Source organism: Geotrypetes seraphini, chromosome 10 (genome assembly GCF_902459505.1).
Source record: "Geotrypetes seraphini chromosome 10, aGeoSer1.1, whole genome shotgun sequence".
In the NCBI taxonomy this organism is placed as follows: domain Eukaryota; kingdom Metazoa; phylum Chordata; class Amphibia; order Gymnophiona; family Dermophiidae; genus Geotrypetes; species Geotrypetes seraphini.
Window position 1 is genome coordinate 43,472,883 of NC_047093.1, and position 25,976 is coordinate 43,498,858.

General features: G+C 41.6%; 2 protein-coding genes across 8 annotated transcripts in view; one reads left to right on the plus strand and one right to left on the minus strand.

Moving 5' to 3' along the window:
• Positions 1-21,177, plus strand: part of B3GNTL1 (UDP-GlcNAc:betaGal beta-1,3-N-acetylglucosaminyltransferase like 1) — a 315,188-nt gene extending 294,011 nt beyond the window's left edge. For all 6 annotated transcript variants that reach the window (XM_033961211.1, XM_033961214.1, XM_033961213.1 and 3 more), the window contains 5 exons: positions 777-845; positions 5,375-5,449; positions 12,663-12,744; positions 15,912-16,638; positions 16,805-21,177. In XM_033961211.1, coding sequence (XP_033817102.1) covers positions 777-845; positions 5,375-5,449; positions 12,663-12,743 — 225 coding nt within the window. In that variant the 3' untranslated portion in view covers position 12,744; positions 15,912-16,638; positions 16,805-21,177. The remainder of the gene's footprint in view (positions 1-776; positions 846-5,374; positions 5,450-12,662; positions 12,745-15,911; positions 16,639-16,804) is intronic.
• A 2,358-nt stretch (positions 21,178-23,535) lies between these two features.
• TBCD (tubulin folding cofactor D) overlaps positions 23,536-25,976 on the minus strand; it is a 487,835-nt gene continuing 485,394 nt past the window's right edge. For both annotated transcript variants that reach the window (XM_033961208.1, XM_033961209.1), the window contains one exon: positions 23,536-23,831. In XM_033961208.1, the coding sequence (XP_033817099.1) occupies positions 23,817-23,831 (15 nt within the window). In that variant the 3' untranslated portion in view covers positions 23,536-23,816. The remainder of the gene's footprint in view (positions 23,832-25,976) is intronic.

Below are 25,976 nucleotides of genomic sequence, written 5' to 3' on the forward strand. Positions count from 1 at the left end.
TGCCGCAAATGTCCGGTGGTTGCGTCCACAACCGCCTTCAGCTCTCACCTCCTCCAGCATCCACCATCTTATATCAAGCAGTCACTGCCAGGAGAGGTGCCAAATTTCACGAGAGTTCACGAGATTACGTACACACGCACAAGCTGCACTACCTCCAGTGGGTACCTTATGTTCTGGAATGTTGCCCGTCTCACTGCTGTAACCTCACGCAAGCGCTTTCCTGCGTCTGTATGCGATTGTCCTCTCCACTCCACCTCACAATCACGTACAGATGCAGGAAAGTGCTTGTGTGAGGTTACAGCAGTGAGGTGGGCAGTGCTCCAGAACAATGGTAACACACCGAGGGCCTCAAAATAGTACTTGGCAGGCCACAGCCGCGAGTTTGAGACCACTGCTCTGCATGTATACTTGTAAAATGGCTGTTCCCAATGTGCATTCACTCCTGTACTGTATTTTACAAAAGGCTTTGCATTTGTCAGAGCCCTTGGAAAAATACCACTGGAATTGAGGACATCCTGAGGTGGATGTCTTAATTCTGATCTCTGCATTCTAATATGGTGTGTATGTTTGTGTGTGTGTATCTATCTATAAAATAAGTGGACGTGCATGCATGTGTGGTAGAATGAACTTACACATACAGTTAAATGCAAAGTTGTGTAAAATAGTAAATGTAAATGGACACTGAGTGAAACTTTTTGAGTTGTGACCTATTTTGGCACAATAAATATGAATTGTATTAAATCTGTGCTTACCTTACTCTCTTTTCTTTTCCCTAGGTTGTAGCATTTTGTGATGTTGATAAGAATAAAATAGCCAAAGGATTCTATACATATGAGGATTCTAAGGTTAGTATGTCGTCCAGGTCTAATGTTGGTTGTTGACAATTTTGAAAGAATGACCTAATTTTGCTTTATTTTTTCCCACCCTCGTCCCATTGCAGTCTAAGATTTGCGATGCATTGCCTAAAATAGCCTTAATGAAATTGGTGTTGAGTTAGTAGAAATGTGCAGGGGCAAACAAATGTTTTTGGATTATTTGGCTTTTCCCCCCGATGTTTGTGTGGTTTTTCTTTTTGTTTAATTTCACACATTTGTTATAATAATTTTTTCTTATGAACACAAATTAATTGTATGTACAGTAGACTCTCTGGCAACCAGAATTCTCAAGCAACCAGCAAAAAAAAAAAATAAAAATCAAAGAAATACTGTAATACTTGACAGCTGGGGGGATTTCAAGATGGTGGCAGCCTAAGACTTGCGCTCCTGAGCTGACCCGATAGCGTTTAGTTTTCTCTTACCTCTACAACAATGCTGCATACCAAGCTCAAGGGAATAGTTTGGGTAGATCCCTCAACACTACGAACTTCCTCCCCGATGCAGAAGCGGTCGATTCGGTAGTTCGTGTCAATTTTGAATTCCGCGGAGCTTTCTGGGGTAATGACAGCGCTGTCCCCCGCTTGAGGAGAAGTGGAGGACCTTGCCTTTGAGACATCTTTGTCTCCCCCTTTTGCTGTTCCACCACCGCGCCCTGCTTCACACACGGCATTGTCTGAGGAGCCCTGCCAAATGGAGAGTGCAGGGGCAGAGTTTGAGGGACAGAAGCCGGGAGAGCAATGGAGGAGCAGGGAGACCTGGGAGCTGACAGGGAAGTCAGCTCTCTTTTGGTTAAACCTCCGGTGGTTACACTGGAGAGTATTTGGTTCGCTCTCTTTAGTCTGAACGCCGCTGCAGCCAAATCTTAACAAGAAGTCGCAGCTTTAGTAAGTACAGTTGACGCTTTGGGACTTAAATTAGAAGGGACCAAGGAAGATTTCTCCAGCAATTTAAAACAAGTAAATGAAAAGGTGGAAAAGCTTCAAGATTTATCTCTTGGACTAATTAAGGATAAAAACCAATTAAATCGTAAGGTTGAACAACTGGAAAATTTCAGTCGTCCTTTGAATATACACCTTTTGAACTTTCCTAGGTTTCTGGGGTTTCTCCTATTGAGATGTTTAAAAAATATCTTGTTGAATGTTTAAAATTTTCCCCTGAATGTAAACCACCTGTTAATAAGATACAGTATACTATTTACCATCAAAAAAGAAGGGGGTGGGGTAAACCCAGAGGCTGAACAGGTTAATTTAAATGCTGAAGGTGTCTTAAATGTTACAGATCTTTTAGAGTCAACTGTATCTGAAATCTCTGAAAGAATAACATTGCTAGTTGCGTTGGTTTTTGAACAAGACGTAAATGCAATTTTTTGTTTATATTTTCGATCTCCACAAGTATTGTTCTGTGGCAGTGTCTCTCAAACTTTCTCAAGCCGGGGCACACTAAAGGTAGTGGCCACGGCTTGAGGCACCCAGAAGTGTGCGGACGTTGCCGTGATGACATCACGCATATGTGTGACATCATCACATCGACATCCGCGCATGTGCAGAGGCCCTCCAGATGGGCCCTGAGACGCCAGTAGGGGGTGCCAGCAGGGAAGAGGGCTGGAGAGAAGTAGAGGCACTGGCGCCAGCTGATTGCCTACAGCAGTGTTTCTCAACTACTTCAAGCTAAGTACCCCCTAAGTCTAACAAACATCAACTGAGTACCCCAACCACAGACCTCCCTAAGCCCACCCAAGCTCTGCCCCAGATCCCATCCCCTTTACTAATTGTAATGCAATTTTTTCTATTCATTTTTCATATACACACAATATACACAGCACATTTTAATCACTATATTGAAAATAAAATCATTTTACATATCGGCAATGCTTTGCAGGCTGCTGTAATTAGCTTTAAAGGTGAGGCCAGGGGGAAGCCAGAGGACGCTAGAGAGAAGGGGGAAACATCCAGGCCTTCGGCGAATCGGGCAGTGCTGGCGCTGTACCGAATAGGGAAGTCAGCTGGCAGACGCTTCTCTTCCTTCTCAGTGTGCCGGGGCACACTTGGAATCTCAGGAGGCACACAGCAAAATTTGAGATACACTGTTCTATGGGGAAAAAAGTTTTTATGTACCCCGATGTTGCTAGACAGACACAGGAATGTAGGAAATTGTTTCTTGCAATGAGGCTTGAATCAGTGTCTTTGGGAGGTACATTTTTATTAGCCTACCCCTGCAAATGTCTAGTTAAATATTTAGGGGTTAAATGTGTGTTCTATTCTCCTGAACAATTGTGAGCCTTCTTAGATTTGAAGAAATTGGCTACAGGGAATGTTTAGTTGTAGGGCTCCTTTCACTAAGCTGCGATAGCGTTTTTAGCGCGCGCAGAATTTTAGCATGCGCTAAACCCGCGCCATGCGGCTAGAACTAACGTAGCATCAGCATCTAGCGCGCTTGGCAATTCTGCGCGCGCTAAAACCGCTATCGCAGCTTAGTAAAAGGAGCCCTTAGTTAAAATGGGATTCATTGCTGTTAAGCCTATTCCTTGATTGATTACTTAAAATATTAAGTTTCTCTTTACTTATTTGGAATTCCTCCTTCAATGTTTAGTGGTCTAAGGAGCTTTAAAAAATTTTTCTTTCAATATTGTGTTGATATTGTATTAAATTTTTCCTTGTATATCTCATGCTGGGTTCCTGTAGCAAGAGTTTGTTCTTGTAAATATAATTTGAAATTTGAGAAATAAAAAATTTTAAAAAAGAAATACTGTATTACTTTAAACAAAAATAAAATTAATTTCTGGTGGAAATTTAAATGTAAACTTGGCACGTCACACCTGAGTACACCCACACTTTGCCTACCACATGTCCGGTAGTTTGTCTGCAAAAGTTTATGGTATGGCATAGTATGGGGTATAGTATTGGGCTATTTTTAACTCTCAAGCAACCAGAAATTTATCTGGCATCTATCAATCCCCATGGGTGCCAGTTAACTGAGAGTCTACTGTATGTTAATGCACAAAACATTATGCCTACTAAAATTTTAAGATGCCCAAATGAATGCACATGAACACATACATATCCTTATGACTTAGCCCAATGGATGAAAACTTCAGTGTGAAATATTTGACAATAAGGTTACTACTGCATAAATTTCACATCATTTCTTTTCTGCCAATGTTTGGAAACACTGACCCCTCTTTTACTAAGGTGCACTAACCGATTAGCGCACGCTAATTGAATTAGCATGTGCTAAACGCTAACGCGTCCATAGACTAACATGCACGCGTTAGCGGTTAGCGCACCTTAGTAAAAGAGGGCCTGAGTTTCATGAAGCTTTCATTCCATTGTTTTTGGTAAATTGAAATACTGTGAGTGTCAGAGGCAGTTCTGTAGATTAGAGAATGACACGGGGAAAAATTCTGTCCCCGTCATTGCCTCGTCCCCGGACCACCATCCTCTTCACCGCCCCGTCCCCGCCGTCCCCTTCGCCACCCCGTCCCCGTCTCTGCTGATCCCTTCACCGCCCCGTCACTGTCCCCGCTGTCCCTTTCACTGCTCCGTCCCCGTCTTCAGCGTCTTCTCCTCTCCATCCTCCCACCCCCAGCATCCTTCACGTGGTCCAGCAGCTCCCTCCTGTCGGCCAGCCATGGATTTCCCTCCCTCCCTCCCTTTCCCTTACCTTCTCTTGTTGAAACTGGCGAATTCTATAAGGCTATTCGCTGTATTACAGCCGGAGCCTTGAAGTCGCATTGGGTTGCCTACTAGAAAAGTCTCCTCTGATGCAACCGGAAACAGGAAGTTGCGTCGGAGGAGACTTTTCCAGCAGGCAACGTGACTCAACTTCAAGGCTCCGGCTATAATACAGCACATAGCCTTATAGAAATCGCCAGTTTCAACAAGAGAAGGTAAGGGAAAAGGAGGGAGGGCGGTGCATGGCCGTCCGGCCGGTGGGAGAGAGGGGGCTGCCGGATCGAACTCTCTTCACCGCGCGTGCTAACCATTCACCGCTCCACGGGGCGGTGAATGGCCTTGTCCCCGATCTCGTGGTGACCTTTTTTTTTGGTCACTGTTTTGGCGGGTTACTTGCGGGTAACAACCACCGTGTCATTCTCTACTGTAGATGTTAGATAGGCATCACACAGATGCAGCTAAGGCTCTTCTTAGCTCATTTGAAAAAGCGGCCTTTCAACTATGATGGTCCTTAGTGCTAGTGCAAGCTATTCTTTTAATGCCCTTTTGACCCTTGGACATTAAATTTAATACAACAAACAAAACACCAAGAGCAAAAAAATAAGGTGATATCTTTTTATCGATGTAATTTAATATAATTCTTGACTCTTTTTTCTGGAGCTAATTTCTTCCTTAAGTCAGAACAGAATGAATAGCATATGACATTTGCTATGCTTAAATGCTTCTTTTTGGCAAAGCAAAACAGTGTTAGGTGTTAACTTAAGAAACCTACGAATATCCTTACTCTCTCTACATGCCTTCTTTTCATGAATGTTCCTTTTCTTTTAGGAGAGACCAAAACCAAAGATTCCAATACAGCATTTCAGAGATTCTCAAGGTCCATTTATTATTTGTGTCAAGCTGGTGAGTACAAGAGCTTGCCAAGCAAGAAAAATTCTCTATATATGAACCATATGATGTTTCCTTAGCAGAACTGCCAGTGACCTCACTGGGTGATGAAATGGAGCTTGTAAGCACAGAAACAAAATTGCGATAATATCTCAGGTTAATGTCTTTCATGTGGCAAGCCACTACCTGGCAGGGCTCTGAGATTATTGTTTTCATGCATTTAGTCATCAGCAGATGTAAGATGACATCTGCCAGCGGTTTAAATTTGTATATCTGCAAACACAAAATATGCTTATCGTTACATATTATGATGTACAATGTATAGGTGATGTCAACATATGTACATTAAAAAAAAAAAAAAAAATTTACATAGATTATGATAGTGGACCACTTGGCCTATCTGAGCTGAATGATGCACGGACTCTCATTTTGGCCACTGGTTCTCAAATCTCATAAATCTGGCATGAAAGTTTCTGTACCGCAAGGCATGCACTCACCCAGAGCCCTGTTGTGCGGAGAAAATGATATATCTGACCTGGTGGTGGTCATAAACCTAGGCAAAACAATCCCAGGAGCCATATGGAAATTTCAAGTCCATACCAACTGCTAATTTTATAATTTCTTCCTCTAATGATTCTCTGAATACAGGCAATAAGAGTAAATTTTAATAGCACATCTGGTGATAAAAGCACATCTTTCTTGAACTCAGATATTGTCCATTTCTCTACCTGTACTGGGATGCTGTTCAAACCTCTGTTATTCTTAAATTACTCCTGAGTTTATTACCTTTAAGCTTCATCCCATGTTCCCCCGATTTCAGGGCCTCCTTTTTGTTAAAGAGGCCTGTCTCCTATTCATTTACCATATATAAACTGAGATTTTGGGGCCCAAAAAATGGCCTAAAAATGGGGGTCTTGGTTTATATTCGAGCCACCACCGGTGCACCTATCCTCCTCTTCCTCCTGCACTCAATCCCTGGAGCCTACTATCCTGCGTACGTGCCCCCCCCTTCCAGCTTACCAGTTTGTGCTCAAGAAAGCTGCTGCCACAATGCTAACTAAGGCTGTGACTGCCGACAATGGATGCTAATGTGGTGTGGGCATTGACCATCTGTGCATGCTCAAGGCCTGCCAGATCCTGCCTCCCTCCGAGAATCTCAGAGAAGGCAGGAGCCGGCAGGCCTTGAGCATGCACAGATGCTCAAGGCCCCGAACCAGATCAGCATCCACCGTCATCGGTCACAGCCTTATTCAACGTCATGGCAGCAGCTTTCTTGAGCACCAACGGGTGTGTACTCTCTGTCTCCATGGCAGAAAGATTCTTTCTAAAATACATTAAATACACTGTACCGCTTTCTCATAAATATCTGTTATTTCTCTAATGGACTCCTTCATAATTATGTTTTTTGTTTTATCCTAAATTATGTTTCATTTATTTTAAAGTTTACCCTTTTTACTTCAACATGTGAACCATTCATCAGACTTACTCCTTGACTTTTATTACCACTGTCTCTAACCACTCTTCTTATAGATCAACATGTATTCATCCAATTAGGAGCTTGCTTTTCCTTAAAAAAAAAAAAAAAATGAAAGGGAGGAAAGGCTACCAACTTAGCAATATATATGTATATATATATAAACATACATATGCCTAGGTGCCCTCTTAAACCAGGATCCCTGTTTAAAAATAGCCTCTAATTGCTTACTAAAATAAAATAGTTTGTATTAGAGATAAGACTGTGAACATCCCTGGTTCTGGAATCGGAGGTTGGTAGGATTTCTATTCAAAGTTTTGTCATTAGCAAGAACCTCTGTTCAAGTTGACAGCTTATGTACCCAGTGAATAAGTTATCTCTGTCTCTACGGCCGATAGATTCTCCGATGATGCAGAGACAAAACACTGGTGTTGGCAAGGGGATATTTATGTAGGTTTCCAGATGTCAGCAATTAACAGTGCCAAATTATACTGTCAAAGTTTATCATGTATTTTCTTGGTCATATTCAGGGTGACCTTCTTGATGTCACTTCAGGACTTAAGTTGCCTCAAGGGCCTTTCAATATCAATCCCCGTCTTCAGTGATACCTGAGAGGGCTCTTGGTGCTCTCTAACAATCAGATAGGTAGAATACACAGGTGCTTAAGCAGTTTCCTGCACGTCACATTGCTAATACCGACCCTTCACCCTCCAGAGAAAGTAAAAAGCAATTATACTTTCTATCCCTTAAAATATATAGTAGAATTAACTTAGCACATTTTAAACCTGTTTACCTATGAAGAAGGACTTGGTCTTTTTAAGCCGATCACGTGAAGAAGTAATTTGTAAAGTAACTGAAATTCTTTGCATGAGTCTGCGGTGACCGGCCTGTGGTGCCATCCTGCACATGCAGCACAAAGAGGTATATTCAAGCCTACTGTATTTTTAATCTCTTTCATCATATTTTGCTTTCTGCGTAATCACGTTTGAATGCAGCCTAAGCAAACAAAACAGACCTGGGTTTTTTCCTACAAAAACAGAAGCCTGCTAAACCTGCCGTCAAATCTCTGCTCTTCATTACAGAGAAATATGAACTGGCAAAACCAGCTTGGCAATCTGTCAGCTCTTGCAACGTGGTCAAATTAAAGCTACTTTTATTTTGGGGAGCCAACTCCACAAACATTGGACCATTTTTTTTTTTCACTCATGGCTTTTCAGCTTGAGGTTCAAAAGCTTCTGGGGAAGCAGCCCTGTTATTTTGACAGGAAAAGAAAAGCCACAACTTATTTTGGAATGAGGTTCCAATACAGAATCTCAGCTCATTTATAGCTTGTGTTGGTGTTTCCTTTTATTTTGTATTCTCTATGGTAATATCAAGAAATAAAACAAAGGAAATAAGGTGATTCCTTTTTTATTGGACTAACTCAATGCATTTTATAATAAACTTTCGATGAGAACCCTTCTTGAGATCAGAAAAAAGCAAATGTAGACAAATATTACATTAGTGATTTCTATTTCGCCATTACTTTGCAGTTCAAGTATATCAGTATATATGAGGGAAACATGAAAGCATTTTAGGGATAGGAAGGGGCGGGTGGCTGGGCAGGAGACAGAAAGAGCAGTTTTACATGTTTCAGATAAGCAATTGTTATCCACCTAGAATCTATTGTGAGAATAGTGCAGAGGAGTATGTGGCGCAGTGGTTAAAGCTACAGCCTCGGCACCCTGGAGTTGTGGGTTCAAACCCACGCTGCTCCTTGTGACCGTGGGCAAGTCACTTAATCCCCCCATTGCCCCAGATACTTAGATAGATTGTGAGCCCATCGGGACAGACAGGAAAAAATGCTTGAGGCCTGAATAAATTCATGTAAACCGTTCTGAGATCCCTTGGGAGAACAGTATAGAAAATTGAATAAATAAATAAGTATAGAATAGAATTAGCCAGGGTGCTTCTGCCTCCAAACTAGGGGCCAGATTCTCTAATATCACCAGTAAAATCCAATGGGTCAGTGTAGCAGCCATAAATCTAATGATTCAAAAAGCACGAGTCATTCTTGAAGGACTTGCATGCAAATGAGGCTCACGGAGGATTGTCAAATTTACATGAGATCAGTCGCTGATAATAGCAATTGGCACATGCATAGAATAGTCCACGGAAAGAGGGGTTGTGTCAATCTTAGGCACGCCAGCGTTATTGGATGGAGGGGAGGTGCAATTGTTGGTTTGCAAGACACTCCTTCAATACACACCTCTAGTGCTCGAGATACATGCTTTTGAGATTTTTTTCCCCATCACTATAATTGATGTGAATAATGTTTTTAAATTTTTTTATCATGAGCCACAGCCAGAAACATGCACCCAAGACGCGCTTTTCACAGTACCAGCACCCCCTGGACCAGCCAGTAATTTTTGGCCCTTAAAAGCCGGCGCTTTCTTTGGAGAATCACCCAGTGATGACAGAGAATCGGCTAGAGTGCTCGTTTAAATATTAATGAGCCCATTTTAATAGTAATGACCTTGTTGTACTACATTTGCATGGCAGAATCGGAGGTTGCTTGGAAAAGACCATGGTGAGCCGTTCTGATAATTGGGTGGTAAAATATTCGCATGCTAAACTGGCTGGAACTAAGTCACAATAAGTTTTGAGGATCCGACTCCTAGATGGTCAGTTTAAAAAAAAACAAACCCAAAACTGGCTGCATATTATTTGCATTTACTGCAACTTTTCATGAACTCTTTGGCAAGAACAGCTGAGATACACCATAGGGAACAGGGAACCTCTGTTAATGAGAAACAAAGATTGATTTAAGTGTGTACTATTAAAGATTTAAAAAAAAAAATTATCTAACATACTATCTCAGTGGAATGTTGTGAGGATTTGCGATTGTTTGCTTTTCAGTATTTTAACTGAGATTTGTTAGTGCCTTAAACCTTTGTGCAAATATTTGATATTGGCTTTTTATCGATAGCTTCTATCTTGCTTATTCTCAGAGAAAACCAAATTACTTAGCTGTAGAGCAGGTGTTCTCTGTGGAAAGCAGGATAGAAGTCCTCATGGTGAGAAAGCTGACCCTACCCAGTCTATACCACTACAGAAGTAATTTTACTATGCCGGCACACCCACCACTTCATTTTCTGCTGTTGCGCAGAACTACCTCAGTCTACTTAGTCAACTTGAGTAGAACACAGTTCCTTAGGGCAAAGGGAGGATATGTGAGGACTTATATCCAAGTGTGCAAAAAGAACATCTGCTACAGGTAAGCAACATGGTTTTCTCCAAGGACAAGCAGAATAGCAAATCCTCAAAGCATGGATTGCCTAGCTACACGCTGCCTTCAACAGAAAAAAAAGTGTGTGGGGGGACAACTAGATGTTCTAATAGGAAAACATCAACATGATTTATGCCTTTTGTATTTTCATTTTTGTGGTTCACAGCCTAGAAAAGAAAAAATGAGCAGGGGGGTGGGGAAGGTCATGGATTCTAATTTCCAAAGAAATTCTGGAGGACCAATGTTCACTCAATCCTGCTGTTGCATCGAGTCCTTTTCAAAAAATTAGTGATCTGTGTTCATGCATTTACAACCCAAATCACAGGTCTGCAAATTTCCTCCACAGGCATTGATTTCAAGTGGGCTACCAATGTGGCCATAGCTATAATATTGTTAGAACAACTGATTGGTTAAGATGGAAATCCAACAATATTTTAGGAAGAAACTTTGGATGAGTTTAAAGAATAACCCTGCTAAAAAATTTAGTGCAAAATTGTTTGGTTACTAGAGCTGGGTTACTACCACAATGAGGTCCTACAGGAGCAGTGGTCTCAAACTCAAACCCTTTGCAGGGCCACATTTTGGATTTGTAGGTACTAGAAGGGCCTCAGAAAAAAGTTAATGTCTTATTAAAGAAATGACAATTTTGCATGAGGTAAAACTCTTTATAGTTTATAAATCTTTCCTTTTGGATAAGTCTTAATAATAACATTGTCATTTATAGCTAAAGAGACATATGATCAATTTTGTTTTACTTTTGTGATTATGAATAAACATACCGAGGGCCTCAAAATAGTACCTGGCGTGCTGCATGTGGACCCTGGGCCACGAGTTTGAGACCACTGTGCTAGAGGAATTTTGCCATTTTGAACCTGGGTGCAAATAGGTCAGGAATGACCGGCAATTATTCCTTCCCAATGGTGCTGCGAGCCAGGCAAGGTCAACCAATGGCTGAGAACACTGTCCAGTGGCGTCACAAAGGGGGCAGGATAGAGCCAGATCGGGAGGGTGTTCATTAAAGGACATTTTCGCCGCTCCCGTCAAGCCTTTTTTGAACTGTAGCAGTGGCGTGCCAAGGGTGGGAGGATGTGTCAAAAAAAATGATGGGCCAGGAGAGGGTGTCAAAAAATGATGGGCCGGGTGTGTGTAAAAAATGATGGGCCCCAGGTGTCACATACCATAGGTACGCCACTGCTCCTTCCCCTCTCCTCCCCAACTAGCCACCAAGGAAAACCAGGTTAGCTGCTAGGGCGGGGGATGATGGGATGGGAGGGTTCATATTTGGAAGGTCAATTTGAGACTTTGATCAGAGGAATTGGGGGGGGGGGGGTCCCGACACAACCCTCCCCTTTAAAAGATAGTGGGCCCAATTTCAGGTCACACACAAAGTTCCCAGCTGCAGCGATACAAAATGCCATGTACCATACATGTTGCTACATTGCAAGTTACTTGATAAAATTTTTACTACCCCTTACTAACTATCCTTATCTGTTTGTAAAAAAACAAATATTAACTAATATTCGATCAGTGTTATTTTAAAACACTGATTATTGCTGGTTCGATTAGCCCCAGATATTCAGTGCTGAGCCATGTACAGGCTCTGGTACTGAGTACCTGGAGCTAAATGGTGTGTTGCTGGTTACCAGAGCTTAGGTGGATCCCAGCCAACATTCTGCCGAGGCCTGCTTAACACAGTTATCTGAACCCTAGCTGGGACCCACATTGTGTAGATTGTCAAGGTGTATGTATGCCGATGATATTCAGTTTCTTTTACCGATTGACCATACAGTAGAGCAGGGGTAGGGAACTCCGGTCCTCGAGAGCTGTATTCCAGTCGGGTTTTCAGGAGTGCCCCAATGAATATGCATTGAAAGCACTGCATGCACATAGATCTCATGCATATTCATTGGGGAAATCCTGAAAACCCGACTGGAATACAGCTCTCGAGGACCGGAGTTCCCTACCCCTGCAGTAGAGGATACCTTTGAAACATTTAGATTATCCTTGAGATTTGTTAAGGATAGGTTAAGAGGAAAACTTCTTAAGTCGAACATGAAAAGCCTCAAATTTTATTGTTATCCATCTATCCAACTTTTGATGTGCCACAACAGTTTGAGATTGATGATTGTTTATATGCCTGTCTCTCACAAGATGAGGGATCGAGAGGTTATTTTAGAGAATGACATGGGGACAAAGCATTGGCACTTCCTCTGATGTCACTTCCTGGACCTGCGCCTGGGAAGTGATGTCAGAGGAAGAGCCGACGCTGGCTCGAGCAGCAAGTTGGGGTTGTTGCTCGCACAGGGAATGCTAAAGAGATACGGGGGAAAGGGAGGGGCGCGTGCATGCAGCAGAAGGGGGCAAGGACGGAGCAGAGGGGGGGAGGTGTCACCGCCCCAGGCCCCTCTCACAAATGTTGTCTGTTTTCTGATGCTGTTAGTGAGCAAGTTCCTCTGAATAAGTTAATGCTATATCACTTCCCTTAGGACCTCACAGCTGAAGATTTTGAAGACAATTTAAAATCACTGAATTTGAAAGAAGGTATAGATTATTTTCACTTTAACTAAGGTAAGTGCCATTTGAATATTTCAAAGTTTTTGACCCAAAAAGTTGTCAGCATTTCCTGTAGGGCACATAGTACTAAAATATAACACTAAACCCTCCAAAAATATTTTAAAAATAGGAGCTTCTGTTGGTAAGATTACTTTGCAAAGTGCTCAAAATATTTTAACTATTACCGTACATTCTTTTCTTTAGTGTGCTAGTACATTAATAGTCTGCTTTTCTTTCATTCTCTATCTATGGGGGAAAACATTAGTAAATCTGGCTTTAATTATTGTTAGTATGAAACTAAAATAATACATGTGAACTTTTCTGTTTTCCTATTCTCCAAAATACTTTATTAGACAAAGCACACATTTTAAAATTGCAAGTTAGAATAAAAATACAAATTTAAGTGAGCCCAGGTTCACTATCTATGTAAATAGTAGGCTATTTTTTTCAGTTAATAGTATAATAATAATTTATTTTTTAAAAATGTTTTTATTGATAGTGGTAAGGCATGTACAAGTACATAAAAGTCTGAAGTCAAATTCAGTGCAACAACAAAAAGCTGCCTGTCAAACGGAACAGCAATAGTATAGCAGATGATTATACAAAACTCCATCGGCTCCCCCAGAAGGTACCAGACGGCTAATCATACTACCAATAAAAGTTCAACATTTTCCTAGTCGACCCAATAAACAATCCACCAATGTTTTTAATATTGTCAAATACATTCCTGCCATAGCCTCTCCAACATTTCCACGCTCCCCGGGGCCTAGCCAACAAACATACTGAACTATCAAGCTCTCATATAAACACATTCAAGCATCCCACACATACAAATCTTCAATTTCCCACCAGCTTATGTTCCCATACAGTTCATGTATGTATGGTGATAATGGTGGCGTAAAATGATTCATCGTATTGTACTATGTATCTCAAGAAAGCATTTTCACAATGCTACATAGCATCTTCTATCAGAGTGTAGAGAAGCCCTTTATGTCTGGATTTCAAAGGTAGGCAGCTCTTTCATACGAGCCACCTATTGCTGGCACCCAGTAAGTCAAAATTAATTTCTTAAGCATTAACAGAGCATTGTAAGCAAATCTACAGAGAGGGGCGGATAATGCCTGGATTATCAGAGAATCCTGGAATTCCAAAAGTAGCACACCATACTCCCATTCTACCTCATGACCCAGGACCTGCTCTATTATCAGAACGTCTCCCTCCATATACATAGGGTGTGGCATTCCAGAAATGAATAAACATAAGTGCCAGACAAGTGTTTGCATTTTAGGCACAAATCATGATCCCAGAGTCTCATTTAGGCTCCCCTCTGGTGAGTAATGTAGTAATGGGACACTAAATCTTTCCTGAGATCTGTCCAGGGTCAACTTTGTCATGCTGATTCTGGGAGCCTTTATTCTCCATTTAAACTTGTTTAACTCGGCAAGTTAACCAGATTGATATGGTTTGAAATGGGTGCAACAGGGAGCATGATTATTTTTACCAGGGCTATCCTGCCAAATAGGGACAATGGGAGATCTTTCCAAGCTAGACATAGTTTATCCATATTCTCCAAATGCCACACAATTTTGGTTTTATAGATGACAGTAGGGCTAGTGCTAAGGAAAATTTCTATCATAGGTTTAGTGCTGGAATAAAACATGATGCACCGGGGTGGGGCCTAGGAGGCCGGAAGAACAGGAGGGACTGAACACCCTTCCTGCTCCCAACTTTTAAAGGTACGGGGAGGGGGCGTCTGGGTCCGTGGCAGGAGGGAGTGGGCATCCTTCCTGCCATATTTTTCAGCGGCACAGTGGGAGGGAGCGTTGGGTGGCAGGAGGGAGTGTGCATCCCTCCTGCCATTTGTGGGTCACGGGGGGGGGAGGGGTGTTGACAGGTCTGCCTGTCTTTTCACTTTTTTTTTTATGGGGCAGATATTTTGCGTGTGTAACACATGCAAAATATCTGTGCCATGGAAAAAAAAATGAATAAAAAAAAACCGGCAGACTGGTCGGTAACACAGTTACCGACAGGTCTGCAGTAGTCGGGTTTTAGGCTAGTAAAACCCGATTCAAAATAGCCAAGCAAATGTTAGTGAATCAATCGCTTGGCTAATTTGCATGGGTTGGAATGGATCGGACAACACACGGTGGGCCATTTAGTGAATCGGATGGGTAGCAGCGATCGTCGCTAGACCTGTGAAAACAGGTTTAATGATGATTGCTGACTTTAGTGAATCTAGTCCTTAGTGCTCCTGTGTTAAGTCTGCGTTATCCAGCTAGCATGCGCTAATCAAAACACATTAGCTGAAAAACACCTCCATGCCCATGACACCCCTCTCCCAAAGAAATAACACATGGTTAGTTTGTGGAACAAGGGAAATTACCACAAAACACTTTAAGGCAGTGGTCTCCAACACATGACCCCAGGGCTGCATGTGGCCCCTGATGTCCTCCACTGAGGCCCTCAAACAGTTGGCTGAAATGCTTGTCAAATCCTATAAATGCATTAATTTCAATCTTGCCCACTTGATATAGTAACTGCAAACAATCTCTTAAGTGTGTTATTCAGGTGTGTCTCATTTATGGAATTTGCTACTGTTGTCAATCCAAATAAAGTGAGTTTTTAAAATATACCCTTGAAGTGTTGCAGAATCAATATTAGTATTAATTTTTAATTATTAATACCCAGTATGAACAAGCAGATCAAGGTGGTTTATAAAATTAGTAGTATGTATAAGCTTGAAATCTTTTGGTGGCCCTTAAGAGCTTTCTCGTATTCACACTGCAGCCCTTTACATGGAAAAGGTGAGAGAGACCACTGCTTTAAGGTGTTTTTTCACATGTTAAGCTTGCCTTAGGGCTTATCGCCCTTTAGTAGAAGGGCCCCTTAATTATGTGTTCAGGCCTTGACCCATCTACTATCAGTAGTAGTAGATAACCTAATATACTTGCACAGATAATAATGCCTGTAATGCATTTAGACCATTAGTTTTAGGGTTTTTATGGTCCCTGAAAATATTATAAAAATCAGCCATTGCTAGTTTTGCATGTCTACAAAGTGCTCATCTTAGGGGTATAAGGAAAAACAGAGCCCAGCGTGGCAACCGATCCCATACCATATGTGTAGGTGCACATTCTTGAGAATTTTGGCATGGTCATGACTTCTGTGTTTTCTTTTCTTAGATGGCAAGACATCAATGCATGCTAGAAAATGTGGCTTGGGAAGCAGTATTAAAGTAAATGCAATTTGGTCCTAAAAGTACACTGAAGACTGCTTGCAACACTTCTCGGGGACTTCTGTAATCCTATTAATGGAGTTTTGTGGAAAGGGACAATATATCTTTCATTTTTGGTTGGCAATGGCCATACCTTTAGGCTTTGTTTACCATGAAGTGAGTAAGGGTGAAACAGTATTGAAAATCACCATGTTTTCTGGTACATATTAATGTGTCAGAAATCACTGGGTTGGCACCATTGCAGATAAGAATTGCCAACAAGAGAAATGGCAGAAAACAAGAATAGACACACCTTGGTGTGATCTACTTCTAGGAAACTTCTGGCATGGAATGTGTAACAGAAAATGCATTGCAAAGCCCTGTATCCTTTCCAAGAATATTTCTCCTCTCTGCAGCAGCTTATGTTTCTTTCTAGCTGTAGAGCCTTAACCATCACTCCTAGCAAAGCTCTTTTTAATCTTGCCTTCCAATTGTCTACAATTGCAAAAAGCACTATACTGTGCTTTCTAAGAAGCTAGCAGGACAGGTGAGGGGATCAAGAGAAGCACTAACTGAGGCTTTATCCCCAGAACTCAGCAATTGCATCAAGCTGCAGGATTTTAGCACACGTCCTACCTCAGAGTTGCGTGAAGCCTTCAGGTTGGACTCCCCTACTTTATAGAAAATGCTGAAAGGTTCATTAATCCAAAAGTTAGCTAAGAAATACTTTCTTTCTTGCTAAACAAGCAACCATATGTTCATATGGTTGCTTGTTTAGCAAGAAAGAAAGTATTTCTTAGCTAACTTTTGGATATATGAAGTAGGCACCTAGAATTGTATATAGTGCTTTAGGTTTGAAAGGTTCATTAATGACATGAAACATACAAAATAAGCATATTCATTTATCCTTTAAAACAACTGGAATGTAATGTAGATAAATTATTTTACAAAATATGCAATTTGCTATTGCTGGGTGCAGATGACTAGATTAAAAGCTAGGATGGAAGGGCAGATTTTTAAGAAAATGCACACATGTGCCAGTATTCTTGCTGATCAGTTGAACCTGTCTGTGAACTTAATGTTTTACAACCAAATCCACACACTGTCACAGTGTAAAGCTCTGAGCACATATGAATATCCTTCCTGTGTACAGTGGTCTTCTCAAGTCAATTCCTTAGTGCAAGAATGATTGCAATTCTTGGGAAGCTGGGAGATATTTTGTGCTGTCTACTACAAATACAATACTTTTTCCATTGAGAAGTAGGATTGGGTCAGACACAAACAAGTGGGTGACTCTAACCTTCAGGACTGCTCACCTAGTTATAATTTGGTTTGTCTAGAAATAGCCTGGTAATATCAGATGGACAGATTGGCCAGCCCATCTTGACTGAATGTGTTCTCTCTGTCAACTTCACTGCTTGATGCAGCAAAGCTATGGAGATAGGACCAAGTTGGTGCCTTGTATATGGTGGAGAGTGAAGCTTACTGTAAAGGAGCAACTGACTAGTCAATTTGCCAAAATTTGCTTATAAAGTTCTCCAGGGGCAAGTTCTGGGATATTTAATTGCACTATTTAGTTTTTTTTAATATAAACTGTCCTTTACGGATTACGTCCATTTTCACCTATCCATGGGTAAAAGGATGTGCGAAATGGGACGACAAATTTTGAAAGCTGTTAACGCTGTCCTCTTCATATTTGCAATTTAGAAAATTACTGAAATCATTTCTTTTTGTTAAACTTATGGGTAACTGAAAATCTGGTCATTTTCTATTACTAGAATTTTGTCCTTCACAAATTTTGTAAATCACTGTTATTGTGCAGCCTCTTTACTCTTTTGTACACCACAATGAACTGAAAGGTATTTGCGGTATAGAAATGGAAATAGCTGTTGGGATTAAAAGAGACAAGAACAAGATGCAAACCGTCTGATGGATCCATTCTTTTGAGGTAGTGAAAACAGCCAGTTTATGGTTTCTTAGGATTTTCTATACTGTCTTCCACGAGTCACATCAAAGTGGTTTATAAAACTTTGATTTGCCTGGCCTCAAAGGCAGTGTATTAAATGATAATGAACCTAAAACCAACAATTTGGACTCATAAAAAAGTAATTAGGCAAATGAAGAAATCAGTGTGGTCCAGTTATCTCTTCTAACCACTAGCTCACATTTAAGCACAAAAGGACATTTAGAGATTGTACATTTTGGTGTATGTATGAATAACAAAAGAGGATTTCAATGATTTGTCAGTGATGAGAGAACTTAGATGTGGGCAAGAAAAGATGAGACAGACATCTCTAGTTTTAATTATTATTGCTCCCAGGTGTATCATGTCAGACACCAAAACTAATTGGAAAAAACACATATATATTATACCTGGAAAGTATTTAACAATGAATTATCCTTTCTGGATCAACTTCACACTTTTCATTAAGGCATAATATTATATTAACTCATTATTCATTTTCCATTAAGTAGAAAAAATAGCATTTAACTTAAAAGATGTATCAAAAGCATATAGTTTATGAGACATCAACCTTCCAGAAAGTCATTGAAACTCAATTATATTGTTAAATACTTTCCAGGTATAATACAAGTGTTTTTTCCAGTTCAATATATATTTTCATGGTGCTTATGATATCTTTGGATACCAAATCTAAGACAAAGTAGGAACATTAGTTATAAGCAGGTATATACCCACAGATATATATATACCTGTTTATAACTAATGTATGGTATTCACAGTGCCCTTCAGAGGTGTAGCCCTTGGAATGCATTTAATTCAAACAATCCCTTAAAGAAAATGCACCAAAGCTCTTCATCAGGTCAGTTGTACAGCTATTTTACTTTACTGCATTAGTTATTCAACTTATTAAACATAGAAAATTGAAAAATAAGAAAGCTTATCTTTGCTGGAGCTGAGTAGCCAATTTTCCATTGAAAACATCAAACTTTTAGGAGACCTTATTTCCCCAACATGAAAGAAAGATTAGATTCTTACCTTGATAATTTTCTTTCTTGTAGATGGATCTAGTAGTCCTGAACACTAGGGTTGTGTAATCTGAACCTACAAGTTGCCTGCAGTATGCTGTCAATCATCTTTTAACTTTGCCTCCTTCCTAGGCAACTGCTCCTGCCCCCTCATTGTACAAAAGCAAATCAAGGAGCACTGAAATGATAGTTATAACTGGGAGGAGGGAAATGGGGAAAATATCCCTAACACTACAATTCTGTTCTGCAACTAACATCTCAATGAACATTATAACATTCAAGTAACTAACCAAAACTATTATATAGAGTTTGGAGCTACTCATATGTCCTGCTATCACACACAGACTTAGACCAGATTTTACTGTTTTGCATGTTGGGTTTTTGGTGTTTTTTTCCAACTAATCTGAAAAACAAATTTCCAAAGCCAGACTGATTTCAAGACAGGGCGAGGCTTCAGGACTACTAGACACATCTACAAGAAAGAAGTTTATCGAGGTAAGAGCCTAATCTTTTTTTCTTTCTAGTGCAATATGTCCAGTAGTCCTGAATGCTAGGGCTGTACCAAAGCAGTCCCCCGAGTCTAGGGCTGGCCCACTGAGCCTGTCTTCAAAATGGAAGATCCTGAAGTGGTGTCTTTCCTGGCTGTTACTTCTATTCTACAGAACCTGATAACGGTATGAATGGTAGACCATGTAGCTGCTCTACAGATTTCCTCAGGTAAAACCTCCCGAATCTGCCCATGAGGTAGCAACTCAGGTGAAATATGGGTTCAGTGGGATCGGCAGTTGCTTACTGCAGCCCACATATGCAAAGGTAATGGCCATTCTAATCCTTCTGGAAATCGACGCCTTAAGACACCAGCCTCCCTTTTTCAGCTTGACAGGTCAGAATAAAAAGGTGATCCAATAGCCAAAACTCATTGGTAACTTCAAGGTATTGGAGAAGCACGCAACATCCAGTAAATGTAATGCTTTATCCTTTTTCTTAAACTCCCCTTAGGATGAAAAGCAGGCAAACAGACTTCCTGATTGATATGAAAGGCAGAGACTACTTTTGGTAAGAAGGACAGAACTGTGCGAAAGGAAAGCCGTGCTTCTGTAATCTTAAGGAACATTTCCCTACAGGTCAGAGATGTAACTGGGAGAGTTGTCCCACCAACAAAATCACCACCAGAAACACTGTCTTGACCATAAGATCCAGAAGGGAAGGGCTCATATAGATCTCTACTGAGACCTTGCAATACAGTGCTAAGATTCTAGGATGGGAATGGGAGATACACCAGAGAGCACAACCAAAGAATCCCTTTAATGAACTGGGTGACATCTGGGTAAGAAGCCAGAAAGCCTCTTTCCCCCCCAAGCTTGGAAACAGGAAAGACCTACTATCTGCACTTTCTGCGATCTGACCGACTGATCCTTCTGAAAACCCTCTTGCAAAAAGTCCAGGACTACCAAAATCTGAGCTCGTAAGGGGCACACCAGTGCTGAAAGGACTTCCAGGCCTTAACAAAGGATGTCACCATTGATGACTTTTTAGCTCTAAGCAGTGGTGATGACCACATCCAACTAACCCTTGTCAGGGCCACCCACTCAAGAGCCATGCCGGAAGCTCAGAGAGTTCTGAATTCTCAATAGGGACCGGTCCCTAAGTGAGAAGATCCACGTGGACCATCAGACTGCCGTCGTCCCTCTGAAGGCAAATTGGATCCGCATACCAAGATAATAAATAATAATAACAGTTTATATACCGCAGGACTGTGAAGTTCTATGCGGTTTACCATGATTAGAAATGTTACAGATTGAGTGAATAAGTACAGATTTAGCGACAGGTGGTTCTTGCGCTCAGTTGGTAAGGACTAAAATTGAATAGGGCCATTTGGGCACCACTAGGACTACTGACCTTAGATGACTCAAAATCCTGTGAATGACTTGACCTAGCAAGAGTCATGGGGGAAACACATACAAGACCCTCTTCTCTGACCATAGTTGGACTAACGTGTCTAACCCCGTGGTTCTGGACTCGTATCTTTGGTTATAAAAGCAAGCTGCCTTTGTATTTACTGCTGAGGTAAGCAGGTCCCTCTGTGGATGCCGCCCCCCCACCCCCCAAATAATGGAGCTGAACATCTGGGGGGACAGTGACCATTCCCCCAGGTCGAGAATCTGCTGACTGAGAAAGTTCTCGTGCACATTTTCCATTCCCGCTATATGCATGATATAAATAAGCTGCCCCCCCCCCCCCCCCCCCCCCCAAAAAAAAAGAGGAGATGAGTTTCTAGGCATAATGTGGTGCTTTTGGGGCCTCTATACCTGTTGACATGGGCCACTATTGTTGCCTTTTCTGAGAAGACTCTTATTACCTTGCTTTCCAGACTTCTGCAATGCCAAATGTCTTGAGTTCTAGCCAATTTATGGACCATTTTTTTCTGAGCCAGTGACCAACAACCCTGAACTAGGTGTCCGCTGTAATGACCCACCTCCCAACCATAAAGACTGGCATTAATCAGTATCTCCCCAAAGAAAATGCAGAGAGGCATGCCCCTTGAGAAGGAAGCTGTCTGCAGTCACCACCACAGGATGTTCCTTGCTACTGGTAACCATGGAAGCAGATGCTGAAGTGAGTTCATCTGAGGAAACCAGCGAGAGAGGAGAGTCTTAGAGAGGTCTCATGTGCGCTCTCACCCAAGGGACCACCTCTATAGCTGCCGCCATCTACCCTAGGACCTGCAGATAATGCTACATCGTGGGAGTCGGACTCTGTAGCAGGTCCGAAGTCTGCTTCTGGAGCGTCAGTCTGTGTGGCTCTGTACGAAAAGTCATATCAAACAAAACTCCCAGGTACTCCAGATGCTGGGTTGGCTTTTTTAAGCTGACTATCCATCCCCGGTCCTGGAGGAGTTGGACCACTCTTGAAACTGCCTGTTCTCCTTCCTCCTTGGACGGGGCTCTGATTAGCTAATCCAAATATGGATGCGCTTGGATCCTTGCCTTGTGGAGGTGCACTGCTATCACCACCATGACCTTGGTAAAGGTGTGAAATCCCCTTGTTAGGCTGAAGGGGAGCGCAGGAAACTGGAAACGCTGCTCCAGTACATGAAACCACAAGTACTTCCTGTGGGCTGGAAAAATGGGAATGTGAAGATAAGCTTCTGTAAAATCAAGGGAATTTAAGAAATTCTCCTGGCACCACTGCCGCTATGACTGACCAAATGGTCTTCATGCTGAAGTATGGCACTCTCAATGCAGCATTGTTCGACGATGTCTCAAAAAGGCCTCCAGTTGTCTGAGATTTTCAATAGCACAATGAAGTATATGGAGTATCTGCCTGAGGCCAATTCTTCATCCAGGGCTGGCTCTATGGAATGAAGATCCAGTAACCTTTGTACCGTTGCCCAGACTCTGAGGGCTCTCTCTTGCAGGCTGTTGACTCTACAAAAAGGTCCAGAAGGGAGGCACAGGACTCAATTTTATAACCTTCTCAAACTTCTAGGACCCAATGGTCTGCGCCAATTTGAGACCAGACCAACCAATAGGACTACAATCTGCCCCTGTCCTGGTGTTGTACTTTCTTGAAGGCTGGAGATGGGCAAAAGCCAGAGGCTTGCTATCTCCTGCCCCGCTGAACCTCTGCCCATGACCCCTGAAAGGAGGTCTGTGTCACTTGGCCGCCCACATAGGATGATTTTAGGTAAAATTGAGGGGTTTTGAGGCAGATGGAAGCTTTCAAACAAAAAGATCGTTTAAAATCTACGATGGCTGCCGCCAGCAAAATTGTGCCAAAAACGGCCCGTGGGGACTCCCCTGAAGCACAAAAAAATGCAAGGTAAGGGGTTTTAGAGGTAGAGGACCTCTGCTCTGGCTACAGAAACCTTCAAATTTTACTTTTGGAGAACCCCTGATTTTCCCTATAGGCTATAATAACCTTACTCAATGTGCCTGTCTGTTTCAGCTTAGTAGTGCAACTGGGACAAATGGAGAAGAACTATCTCACAGGTTCACTGGACAAAACTGGTCTTCAGGCTGTCGGACCAATGTAGGGCTAAGCCTCAACCCCTGGAAAACCTCAAGTCACGAAGGGGGAGAAGACCATGCAGCTGGCTACCTATTAAGCCCGGCCAAATGGGTACAGAGCCATTTAGCCTGTACTCAAGCTCCTGATAAATCAGGGATACGAGTAGCTACACAGACCCTGAGCTCCCAAAAATACACAAAAGCAAGATGGTTAGCTAAGTGCCCCTGAGGGCTGATCCTGCTAGTAACAGACTTCTGCAACAATTGAACACTAAGAAATAAAATACCCGAAAATAAAGCCACTGAGCAGAGCAGAAACACTTCTGAGCAACTTGCTTGCAGAAAAAACTGAGAAGGCAAGAGCAGCTGCCTGGGAAGGAGGCAAAGTTCAAAGATGATTGACAGCATTCTGCAAGCAACTTGCGGGTTCAGATGCATAACCCTAGTGTTCAGGACTACTAGATACATTACACTAGAATTCATGTTTCACTGCAAGATGAATCATGGAAATCTCTGGTATTATAAACTTTCAGTAACTCTTCAGCAGTTCATCACCTGAGACACCAAAACTAATACATATGTAAGACACAGCAGTAACAGAGACAAGATGTGTAACTTTATTCAGGACTTCTTGGTCAACACACAAAGAACCACCAGCACATATATAGTTTTCCGTGATAGATTGTAAGAACAATCTGCCATCTTGTGGTTCCAGCGAGTTACAAGACAAACCAGCAGTACGGTCTTGATTGCTTTCTGTGTTTGTAACAGCATACTCGTTTTGAAGACTGCCATGAAAATCCAGTTTCTCAAGTCTTAGAGCAAAGAAGAAAAACGTCTTCATAAGCATGGTAGATGCAGGGCTCAGTGCCAAATCATTGTACAGTGCTCTGGGAAAAAAAAACCCAAAACAAACAATAACCCACAGATTTGTGATAATTTGGTCTAAAAATGTAAAATTCATGCAACATTAAAAAGAAACCCCACACAAACCTATGACAATATAAAGGGATCTCTTAAGGCAGTGGTTTCATACTCGCGGCCCACCAGGTACTATTTTGAGGCCCTCAGTATGTTTATTATAATCACAAAAGTAAAATAAAACAGTTTCTTGATATCATGTCTCTTTAGCTATAAATTACAATATTATTATAAGACTTAGCTAAAAGGAAAGAATTTTACCTCATGCAAAATTGTCATTTCTTTAATAAGACATTAACTATTTTTTTCTGAGGCCCTCCATGTACCTACAAATCCAAAATATGGCCCTGTAAAGGATTTGAGTTTGAGATCACTGCTCTATGATCAACCTGATTGTTTGGAGTCAGTAGGCACTGTTTTACACCTTCAGTTTGTTTAATATACCGCAGATATAAAACAGAGTTAAATCTAAGCATATACAAAGATAGATGGAACAGGGGCAGAGGAGGACTGCTCTCACCCTGTCCCACTAGGCCATCAGGAATGGCCCCAGGATTGGTTAATCTGAGGTACTCAAGGGATCTGGGTAGGTGAAAGAAGATTGGGTTGATAGAGGAGGAGGTTACAGAAGGGGGCAGAGATTTATGTTTATGGCACGGCTGAGGTAGAAAGAGCTACCAGAGGGTATCTGATGGTGAAGTCCAGAGTTAGGGAGCAAAAGGCTGTATCACCTCCTGTGGCCTCATTCGCTTTACTAAGATAACCTCAGTACAGCATTTCTGATAGCATGTCTGCAGCTGTCATCAACTCTTGAAATGACAGTAAGTGCAGCCTATCGGCAGACACAGCTACTGCATAGTAATAAAGACCTCCATGCTGTCCCTGTTTTACAATGCTGGCTATTTTAACAGGCCTGTGCTAATGTTTTACATGTGATAAAACACACATTAGCTGCTTAACACAGTTTAGTAAAAGAGTCCCACTGTCTGCTATGCCATGACACTTTTTAGTGTTATTTTTAAGCTTATCATGATTCCAAAACAAGAAAATATGTCTTTTACAAATGAACATCAAAACCACTGAAAAATTCCACAGAGAAATAAATAAAGCAGAAAAATATATTCAGAGATCAATGCTCTAATAGTACAAAACTCTAAATGGGGTTCCAGATTCACAATATTAAGGAAAACAAAAGACATAAACAAAGGCAACAGTCTGCCATCAATTGTAACATGTTTTCTAAATATCAGCTGAAGCACCGGGGGGGGGGGGGGGGGGGGGAGGGGGGGAGGTACCAGACAAGGCACATATGAGATACAGCTTGATCCATCAAGAACTTAACTGGAAAGACTCATAAAAATACATATTTCACGTCCTTAAATGTAATCACACATCTACTAGGAAAGTGCAGCCAAAAGAGTGCCTATAGTTGCAAAACTCCTGGTCTCAAAAGCAGAAATTTCTTCCTGCTGGCCCTAGTAGCCTTGGTCATGTCTGGAAACATTCTCTCTTCCAAACTGTAAAACAGGATTCCCTATGCTAAAAGAAAAGCTTAAGTAGAAAGTTCTGGGCTGAGGCCAAGACCAACTCAACAGTAAGAATTACTGGAGTGGAAACTTCGAGAGAGGTTTCTATGGTACCCCAAAAGATCCACGTTGTCCATCACATAAGATTATTCCATCACACACACCCTTATTTTAAAGAGTTACATAATGAGCCTTAAGATATCATTGGATATGCATTTTTCCAAATATTTCTTTCAATTGCTTTTTAAATAAATTCTACTCAATTTTTGGCATGTTTGGTGGGACTGTCTGAAGGTTGTTTTGTTCTGAGGGACGGTGTCTACTGTTTTGCAGCATCATGTTTCGTTGCAACTGGATGTTTTTCTACTTAATAAGCCTGCTCTAGGACTGGAGCGAGAGCAGGTTCACTTTGTGGCTTTGTGCGGCTTCTTTTTGGAAAAAGGATACTTTTCTTGCATGGACTGATCTTCTCAAGGTGGACCATATCTATTTGATGTCTAAATCGACAGCTTTGCGGACTGACACCTGTGGTTCTTTTTGTCGAACTTGGCTTCCTTATAGGCTCTGGAGAGGTATCACTTAACTCTT